We start from the raw sequence: 11,021 nt of genomic DNA, 5'->3' as shown, positions 1-11,021 counted from the left end.
CATCTAAAACTGCTGTTTACAATTATTACGACATTGAATATATAGTATCTCAGATAAGAGTGCATTTACAGTGCAACTGTATGTCAAATACTTTTATTAACACAGAGTAATACCAGATCACTAGTCCTTGAAATAACATGTCATTAAATTTGTCAAGATGAAACAACTATTCTTCCATCAAATTCTGTTCTACATTTAGATGAAATGCCTTGCTTAAGTAATGTCTTTGAAGGCTGGGTGTTACTTCCTTTAGCTCTGATTGTAGTTGGCAGGAACTATATGTTCTTTGTGTATCACCAAAACATAACATTTATCTGCAGCATATTGTCTGTGTTTTCCTCATAAATGTACATAGCTTATGTATATTTTGATGTGCTGTTTGCATTTGATTAATTTAGCCTTATGCTTTTGTGTGTGTATATGTCTTATTCCTACTACTGAATATATATGATTGATGCATTGAACTGTTGGCTTCTATTCAGTGAATATTAATCAAATGACATGCTTCTCTGCTTAATGGCTTTACAGTGTGGGAGGCAGCCAAACAACATAACCTATAGTCTGCTTTTTTGCTCTTTAATCATTATCACTTTGACATGGGAGAATAGACACAGAATGACTGCTATTGAGGTGACAGAAGCTGACAACTATTGGAGACTTATCAAACAAAAGTTCCTCTTGCTGTTGCCCATTGTCCTTGAGCATTAGGACGGTTTTGCTAAAATCATCTCACAGTGGTAGGACCATTGAGAATACCACATTGTTTGTATTTAGTAATGTTGCTATTCTAAAAAAAGTATTTTAACTATTATGGATGTTAGCATCTTTTGAGTTCTTCCAGTTTCAGCTCTGAAAATATATCTCAGTTTTTGTTATAAATCATGATTTTGTAGTATTCTTGAAAAAAATAAGGCAGAAATCCGCCAAACCTCCTGCATTTTTGTATGAAGTAATGTGTTCAAAGCCAGGTATGTTTTTATGAAAAGGAATACAGTAGTACTGAAGTTTGTGGTTCATAATAAATAATAGTTGAAAGCTGAATCACTGAAGCACAAAAACTTTTTGTTTCCAGTCAGTTTATTTTGTCTCATGGGTGTATTTAAATATTTTCAAAAAACATCGGTATAAGAATTTTATGGCTTCAATAAAATACTGGATTAGTCTGCCATTATCTAGTGGAAATTAATCTATTTTATATTTGTTGAACACACATTTATCCACTGTTGTACCACCTCCCCTTGAACATATCCTGTAAATATTCCTGTTGCATATATACATATATTTATATTTTAATATGTTAAAATGTCCTTGCAGAAATAGCTCTATTTGGAAAGAAATTTTTATTTATAGCCTGTATAAATAGATTGAATATTTGTTTCTGATCCATGTCAAAGCAGTAGACCTGGTATAGTTTCAAAGTCCATTCTGCTGGATAAAGGCTATTTCCAGGTTTTTGATTCATACAAATATCTGCTTCTGAGATTTGAGTATACTTCTTAAATTTAAATAATGATTATTCCTACATTCTCATTGTTTGATAATTCTGGAAAGTTCATTCTCAGTATAACTAAGCAATCTTCACATATCTGGTTAATGTATTTACTGCTTGTTGATCATCTCAAAATTATAGTCTGCCAAATGATTTTTTAGCATAGTAAGAAAAGGTAACTAATGGTAGGTGCATTTCTCTGCTGATCCACACCTGTCATTGTCCTTTCCTAATTTCTGTAGTCGGGCTTTAGATTTCAACAGTAAGATGGAAGTAAGGAGAGAAGAGACCATGGCTTTTTAAAAACCTTATCTAGTGGGTTTAGTTCTTTTGGGTAGAAATTTTTATTAACCCCAATATATGCACATATTAGCATGGACTACAGTCCATGTTATGTTTCACATAGTTCTTCAAAAGTGTTCATATTGTGGTGATTAATATCATAAAACATATAGACTGTTAAAAAGAAGCAGAATATTTAGATATGATCACTTACTGGCAAGTAGTTTTCCTTCAGCATTAGGCTGCTATGAATAAGGTAGCTTGTCTTTAATCAAACAGAATCTTTATTAATATTAGCTCTTTTCAGTTATTTTCTAAGATGCAGGAAAAAAAAATTTCCTTTTAGATAAAGTTTCAAAACTGAATAAGGCTTTTAGGAATGTCTTTGTATGGTACTATAATTGCTGTATGTTCACGTAATTGTTTATAGAATTAAAAAATAAAAATATTTGAATTGAATAAGGCATTTACTTTTTCAGAATAAATGGATGTAAAACTAATACTTGCATTTTCTGTTTTTCCAAACTGTAGGGGGGACACAGAGGTTACCTCGCATAATTGGTGTATCTTTGGCTAAAGAACTAATCTTCTCTGCACGCATTGTAGGTGGTGAAGAAGCAAAATCAATAGGATTGATTAGCCATGTGGTAGAACAGAACGAAGCAGGGGATGCTGCATTCAGAAGAGCATTAGTTCTGGTGAGAGAATTTTTACCTCAGGTACAATTAATTAATTTGGTTTTAGTTTTGAGTTATCAAATAGAACCAGCTGTAGTAGGAAAAAGCTATCATTAAGTTATGTATTAAAAAATCATTCTAGCTACATGGAGAACAATCAGAAGTTTTCTCTCTCATATGTAGTGGTGTTATTTGGTAAGTATTTCACAGTGAAGCAAATAAAATGTGTCACTCCTTGTATCATTGTGGTATGGTCTGTATTTGCATTGTATATTTTGGCTTTCAAGTTTTAAATATTAAAAAAATGCTGTAAAGTATTTTTTTAGTAAAGCAATTGTCTCAATAGGTTATTCTGTTGTTGTTGAACACTTCAGATGAGAGACAAAAAGGTCCATATGAAAGTGGATGTATCTGAGCCCGAGAGTCAAAACTCTGATTTTGAAAACATAAAGCCAAATGTAATTTCAGAATTAAAGCAAAACCCAATTACTACTGGAGAGCCATCTATTTGCTTTTTTTTGCCTTTTATTTATTGCTTTCCTCAGTGTGAACTATCATAATTAGCTTCCCATTGTTTAAATGGACTGATTGCTGGACCCTTCATGACAATGAGTTGTAGAGCACGGTGGCAAGAATAGAGCTAGCCATTCTTTCTATATCCCTCATTGATATTTCCACTCACAAATTTTTCAATATTTATTTTCTTCTCCGATCCGTGAATAGAACACAGGATTGCCATCATCTGCCCAGGTAACATATGAACAAAGGGGATTTGCTGAATTCCTGTGCTTTAGAACTTGAAAATTTTAGTAAGAAATTTAAGTATGACCCTTGCAGGAGTCTTTGTGATAAATGGTTCCTACATGTTCCCTTACTGCCATAGAGTGCAAGCTATTTATTCAGAATAGCAATGTGAATTTGGAGCTCTTGATAAACCTGCTTTTCAACTGAAAGCTCACAGGTGGCAAATTCATAGCAGACAGTACTAATAAAATAATTAGGAAACTACTTTATGTGGATCACAAGTGTAACAGCAAAATCTTTCCATTCAGAATGGAAAACGTTACAGATTAAATACAGCATTTAACATTGATTATTTGTGTTTTGAAAACCCTCATAGAAACACAAACATTAAACCATGAAAAATATAATAAAAATTATAATATACAGTGCTTCCAGAATGTTGATTTATAGGTACAACTTCAAACTGGAACCAGTTCATAAACATACTGAAAGCTCTGAGGTCCTGGCAACTCATGCAAGTACAATGCCATATCACCACTGAAGAAAATGCATTTGCTTTTTCCCAAAGCAGCAGGCCACTTGAACATTCAGAAGCTGATGCCAATGATAGGCATAGGACTGAAAAGATTCACAAGGTGCCTAGCTGTTTCATGGCATATTACAGGAGGAGAGTGGAAATCCCTCTGCTTTTTCCTTACCTTAGTTGCTCACAGAAGACAGTCATAACTTGACCAGTGCAGGCTTTGCTGTAGCACATTTTAGGTTTGAATCTGTATCAGTTCATTTCATTTTCATCTTTTCATGTCTCTCCACTGTATGATAATAGGGATATAATAAGAGTGATCATATGAAGTCCTATAATATCCTCTTAAGGTGGCTGTTTTGAGCCTTGTTTTGAAGGGTATTGAGGAATCTTGACATAATTGGAAGTGCTCAGGATCTTTGAAATCTAAACCAAATATACTGCTTTAATTGTGCTCTTTTGAAAACAATATGTTGCTTTCACTTTTTCTCAATAGTTAAAACACCCATTTGGAAGAAATTATCTACCATAGTCATGTAATTTAGGATATTTGACCTGCTTGCTATCTATTTAATAAAAGTACAAAGTCTAGAGTGTCCCAGTATAACAGCATTGATGTGCAAACTCTTCACAGCATAATCTTGTAGAATTTGATGACATCTAAAACAACTTTTTCTTTCATTTTAGGGACCATTGGCAATAAGAGTTGCAAAACTGGCCATCAATCAGGGAACGGAGGTAAGATTTACACTTTCCATAAAAGTAAACAGACATCAGGCTAGCAACAGGTCTTCTGTAGTGATTTTTTTTCTAGAGCTGTTCTTAGTTTCTCAGTGTATAGTCTTTCAAAATCTATTTGGTCAAAACTTTTTTTCAGATTAAATGCAATTTTGTTTATTTCTGTGATTATTGATTTCAGACTCCTGAGACTAGACCTGATACTGTTTGGACATTTCCATAATTTTCCTGCTGGGAGGAAAAAAAAAAACCCAGTCATACTCTTTCAAGTCCATCAAGGCTATCAGTGTTATTTTAGTAACTAATAATGTTAAAGGCCAAAAGGCACGTTATTACTTTTTAATAGTTTAATACAGGCTAGTGTTAAAATTATATCAGGAGTCTGATTTCAGACATTGGATTGCCACTCCTTGAACGCTATTGACCTAGCTCTAAAGCTCATTAAGACCCAGCCCTGAACACATCTGGACATGTGTTTTACTTTAGGCTTGTGAATCCTCTTGCTGAGCTCAGCATGACTATTCCTATTTAAAGTTAAGCACATGCATAAATTCTGCACCAGGACACCTTATAGATCAATCTGGGACAAGGGAAAGGGGATCACATTGCATGCAAAATATGAATCCAATAAAATAAATTTAAGAATGGCCTTTTTAAAACATTTTTTTAAGTCTTCATAAGCAACCAGTGATATAATTGAGTTTAGCAGAGCATACCACCAATGAATTTTGCCCTGAGGACCAAATTCAGATGCTGTTGTGCAAAGAGTATGTTCATTACATTCACACAGCAAGTAATGATATAATTAAAGATTTCTTTCAGTGGTACCCAAGTTTTAAAATGCTACAAGCTAAATTCTCTAAGTACCAGATATAATGAATTGGAAGGTGAGAATGATTTTTGTAGAATTAGGGAAAATATGGTTAGAAGGACTCTGAATTATTATCTAGTTCAATTTGAGCCCCCAAGACAAGATCTACTGTATCAAAACCAATCAAGCCAAATATTTGTTCAGCCTATTGTAACAAATCTTTCATGACAGAGATTTCACAGCTTCCCTTGGTAATCTATTCCATTGCTTATCTCCCCTTGATGAATTCCTTGTGGTGCATAGCCCCAGTCTTGTCAGTGGCCATTTGGAAAGCTGATAATTTCTGCAACAGCTGACACTTAGGAAAGGCAGAGAAATAGTGAGGAGAAAGTTCAGCCATTTCAGCTGTTCAGACCACCTCACAAAGAAAAATATTATCAAATCTAGGTAATGGTGCAGGATTACTACTGACCTCATTTTCTTTCTTAAATCCATTTAAACTTGAATTTATGTTTACTTTTAGTATGGCATCATTTTCTTATAGGAAATTGTGAAGATGCTGGTTTCAGAATACTTTTGAATAAGCATGCAGTACATTAAATCTTTTCCCCTGTAGTAATTGAAATGATTACAAATGTGCAAGTAGCTAATGGTTTTTAGTCCAGATGATATGTAGTGAAGAGTATACATTCTTTTGACAGTGTATTACATACTAATTGTATCACCGAATAAGGAAGGAAATACTAACCACTCTCACCACATGGCAGTGAAATATTTCTATGTTAAAGTAATGTAAAAGGACTTTGCAAAGCATTTTAGTATTTGGCATATAGAAACACAGTATTTAAGTTAGCCGTCAGGAAATAATGTTAGCTATCAGGAAATAATGTATACTAAATGTACAAAAATATGCTTTAAAAAAATGTTATTCTTTTCCTCAGGTCAACTTAGTAACAGGTTTCGCAACTGAAGAAGCTTGTTATGCTCAGGTATGTATTTATAATTTCACCAAAGAAAACCATGAAACAGGCTTTGTTGGAGCCTGTTGTGAAACACATACAGAAATACAATTTGAAATTGCTTTATGATTTCTTCTACAAATATTTCGTCATTGTATTTAGACCTTCCTTCTACTTGCTCTGTTTTTTTTATAAGGAATTTAAGGAAGGAGCTGTAGTTTAGGGAAAAAACATCCTCCTGTCAAAACTGTTCAGGCAAAGGGAATGAAGCACTGGCAGCCCTATACCTAGCCAGCCATACACTACCATGAATCTAGCCCAAGAACTGCCTTACTTTTCCTTTGGTTTTGTTTAATGTGAAATGACATTGTACTGGATCTGGCTTGGATGGAGTTAATTTTCTTCATAGCAGCCCCTATAGTGCTGTGTTTTAGATTGGTGACCAAAACAGTGTTGATAACACACCAATGTTTTAGCTCTTGCTGAACAGTTCTTACACAGCATCAAGGCCGCCTCTGTTACTCACTCTGCCCTGCCCAGCAAGTAGGCTGGGGGTGGGCAAGAGGATGGGAAGGGGACACAGCTGGGACAGCTGACCCAAATTGACCAAAGGCATATTTCATTGCCATATAACATCATGCTCAGCAATAAAACTGTGAGGTAGTCTTTCCAAAGGAGCTTCTGCTCAAAGACTGACTGGCTGGGCATTGGTCTGCTGGTGGGACATGGTGAGTGATTACCTTTGCATCACTTTTTTGGGCTTGTTTTTTTTTCCTTCATCTATTAAACTGTCTTTATCTTGACCAATGAGTTTTTCTTGCTTTTGGTCTTCTGATTCTCTCCCACATCTCACTGTGGGGGGGAGTGAGCGAGTGGCTGCTGGGTGCTTAGTTGCTGGCTGGGGTCAACCCACCACAAATATGAAGGGCAGACACTTCACTAACATGTGCCAATAATAGCATGCGTGCTAACCAATAGAAAAATAAAGACAAACCTCTTTGCCAGCAAAATATAGGAATGGAGTATTTTGAGTTTGCATATTCTTGGAATTTGAGACAAATTTTTGATCATGGAGATTTAAGCATCAGCATTGGAGATATGCTTATTTAAAACATATGACAATCTGATTAATAACCTACAAAAACAATCCAAAACAAAAACAAACAAACAAAACCCAAATCCTGGAGAGATTTTCATTGTCATCTGTTCAGAGGAAAGATACTCGTTCTTCTCCCAAACTGTTTCTCAGCCTTATGTTGTGCCTTTAAAGTGTCTGGTACTTTCCTATATCTAAATATATATTGCAGTTTTCATTTCTATGTTACAATATATGTTGCATGTTGGATTCATTATAAAGAACTGGGGTTTGTATGGAAATATTTTTCTTGTTATTGTTTTGGGTATCAGTAGTAAAATTTTATTCTGCTCTTTGTAGACTATTCCAATAAAAGAAGAATTGAAGGTCTTCTTGCATTTAAGGAGAAAAGACCTCCTTGCTACAAGGGAGAATAAAAGAAGGTGATGCCTTTAAAATACAATGGAGTAAAAGTACTGCTATGAGGACCATTAAGGTGCATTTTACATCAGCACCTGGAATATCACAACTACCAAAGTAAAAGCAAGTCATACTGATGTTACAACATTTTCAATGTGTCCATACTTGTACTGGGCCCAGATAGATATGTATGTCAACTCATGCTAATTTAAGTTTCTGAAGGTTGCTCTGTGTATTGGCAGGTCACAGAGTCATGCAGCATTTTTTAAAATTTCATATGCATGAAACTCACCATTCCACAATTTAAAAAGCTCTGTAAATTCTTTATATAGACAGAACCTATATGTGATATGAAGTATAAATCTACTGTATCATTTTATCAAATTAAAAGTGACTTCTGCACACCAAAAATAAGAAATTTAGTCAAATATGCATTAAAATGATTCTATGTATCAGGAAAAATTACATTTGTGTATTCTAGCTTAATATGTACATTAGTAATAAAGTTAATGGAAATTAAGAGGATTATTGTTTATTTTTGTTAATTATTGTTTATTATCTGACTTACACTATTATAAGTACAATGAAATTAACTTTGAGAATAGCACATAATGGTGTCCTTTTGATGAAGTAATTTGCCATTATATTCATTTAATTGTGTTAAATTCAGACATCTTCAAGGCCAACTTTAATTATACATTATTGTATGCTAAACTTAGCTTTGGCTTGCATTCTTCAAAAATATCATCTGATCAACATTGTCTGCTATGAAGGAATTTTATTTTACTTGCCCCAGTTATCTTTTTTATTGTATTAAATATTTTTCAGTGCAGGAATGTGATGAATACACTGTTAAAGCTAGGATTCTCTTCAGCCTCAAAATGATCATTTTACAGGTTCTAATACTACATATACAACAGAGATAAAAATGAAAGGTTTTTTTATTCTGTGGAGGCCTCAGGGTTCTTTTCATACATTGAAAGAGAAATCCAGTAGTTTATGAGGTGAGAAAACTATTGTGATTCATATTGTGTATTTGCTATGGAAATGGCATATAGAGCAAATATCTGGAAATAGCCTCTTAGAAAGTATTTTTGTTAACTTGACTAGAAAATAAGCATGGCTTAGCAGTCAGAGGCATCTTTTTTATATGGAAAAAAATTTCTTCGTATTTTTTTACCATTATCTCATGAAACTCATGCATGCTCTTCTTTCTGCAACATTACTATGGTCACTGTCCACATCTACGGTGATAAAGCAGCTGATCAACATGAAATGACGAGAACTAATTTAAATTCATATTTAGACATATATTTACATGTAAATTGATTATAACTAGTAGAGCACACACTTTTTTGACTGATAAACTTGCTAAGTCAATTGTTTCATGCATGGTAATTTGCATACAAAGTACCGATGCTTGTTTTGATAGTCATATAAAGCCTAGAGGGTCATTTTCTCCTATTTTTGAAATGCCAAAATGTCATTTTTATTTTTACTGAGTAGGAAATAATTATGTTAATGGGAGAAAAAATATTAAGTCTATGCTGACTGGTTTGTGTTTCATAATTTTTATATATAGTCTGGTTATTGAGCTGCATCTGTTTTTTTAACAGGCACTGATTAAGTAACTTCTGTGAATGTCTATTGAAAAAATTTCTAATGACTTTAAACACTGTGGCATAAGACTGCTGTTCAACGTCTTGTCAGAGGTATCTGAATGACTTAAGTCAGTTTGGTGCTTTTAAGTATCTCACCTCCTCTGAAGAAATTTGGTATTTTGTTTATTTAGAGTTTGTATAATTATATAGTTAAAAGCACTTGGAAGATGTTGTTCTATGGAACATTTTTATTAGATTTGTAGAGCCATTTGGGTCAAACTTGTTGAAATTTCTGTCAGTCTATACACAATTACTCATAGTTCTACTTGAGGGTTCATATCTATGTTTTTCTAGAGCTGCTTTTAAACAGCTGCATTCAAAACAGAAACAATATATATCATGTGCAGCTGTTTCATATTTTTATCAGTTGTTTCTTTATGATGCATTTAACCATAATCAAATTCGTTGAATGCACCAAAAATTACTGGTCTCTCCAAAACACATAAGATGGGTTAGTCTTGGCTAACAGCCAAACTCCCACCTAGTCACTCATTCCCCTTCTCAGTGGGATGGGGAAGGAAATTGAAAAAAAAAAAAAAAAAAAAGATAAAGACAGGGAGATTGCTTACCATTTACTGTCATGGGCAAACCAGACTCGACTAGGAGAAATTAATTTAATTTATTGCCAATTAAAGTAGATTCAGGTAATGAGAAACAAAAAGACAAGCATTAAAACAACACTTTTTCTTCCCCCTTTTCCAGGCTCAGTTTTACTCCTTCACTCCAGACTCCTCTCCCTCCCCCGATCCTTGGGGGGGGACACAGTCAGTACATAACAGTTTCTCTCTGTCGCTCCTTCCTTCTCTCACTTTTCCTCTGCTCCAGTGTGGGTTCTCCATGGGCTGCAGCTCCTTCAGGAATATTCATCTGCTCTGGCACAGGTCCTCCATGTACTGCAGGTAATATCTGCTCCACCATAGAGCTCTTCCTCTTCCTCCTCTGACCTTCTCTGACCTTTTCTTCCCTCCTCCTCTGCCTGTGCAGTGTTTTCACAGAGGTGGCACAAACTTCACTGATTGGCTCAGCTTTAGCCTGTGGTGGGTCCATTGCAGAGCCGGCTGGAACCTGACCTTTTCTGGCAGAGGCCACCCCTGTGGCCACCACCATCCTGCTACCAAAATCTTGCCATGTACACCCAATGCAACACAAAAGGGCAGAATATCATGCTAGTAGAGTCTGAGTTTGGGAGACTTAGAGAGTAAATTAAGGCGTTTGGTAATAGTGATATGTCACAGTACCAAAACCAACTCATAGATGCAAAACAAAAGGAATAATTCAAACATCTTAATTTATCACAGACTTGTTTCATTGCTTTTCCATGTAAGCCAGTCCCTGAAAAGGTGTATACTATGATTAGAATGAGGATTTACAATAAGAAAATATTTGAAAACCATTGGTATTCTGTGTGGTATACATTGAACAAGATGTGCTTTCAGGTCTCATTTGTGGGATTTTAGCCATGTTCTCTCAAGTATTACACCTAATGAAACCACTGAAAAGCCATAGGGCTTCATTGTCTAATGAGGGTGATACTGTATTCAAGATGTGATAATGATGACAATGTGGTTATTTTAAGATGTTCTTTTTGTGCACAGTTTTAGAAAGACAGCTATCTCCAAAAAAATGAGAAAAAGGAGAATAA

The 11,021-nt window shown here is 34.6% G+C and overlaps 1 protein-coding gene across 1 annotated transcript; it reads left to right on the top strand.

Moving 5' to 3' along the window:
- Positions 1–952: 952 nt before the first annotated feature.
- LOC142402869 (methylglutaconyl-CoA hydratase, mitochondrial-like) lies at positions 953–7,735 on the top strand. The gene is made up of 5 exons (XM_075488761.1): positions 953–968; positions 2,303–2,490; positions 4,403–4,453; positions 6,206–6,257; positions 7,659–7,735. Exons 1-5 carry the CDS (start codon positions 953–955, stop codon positions 7,733–7,735), a joined length of 384 nt encoding a protein of 127 aa, XP_075344876.1.
- Positions 7,736–11,021: the final 3,286 nt, after the last annotated feature.

Source organism: Mycteria americana (genome assembly GCF_035582795.1).
Source record: "Mycteria americana isolate JAX WOST 10 ecotype Jacksonville Zoo and Gardens chromosome Z unlocalized genomic scaffold, USCA_MyAme_1.0 Scaffold_18, whole genome shotgun sequence".
NCBI classification, from domain to species: domain Eukaryota; kingdom Metazoa; phylum Chordata; class Aves; order Ciconiiformes; family Ciconiidae; genus Mycteria; species Mycteria americana.
The sequence above is the reverse complement of the archived record's forward strand: the minus strand, read 5'-3'. Positions and strand labels throughout refer to the sequence as shown.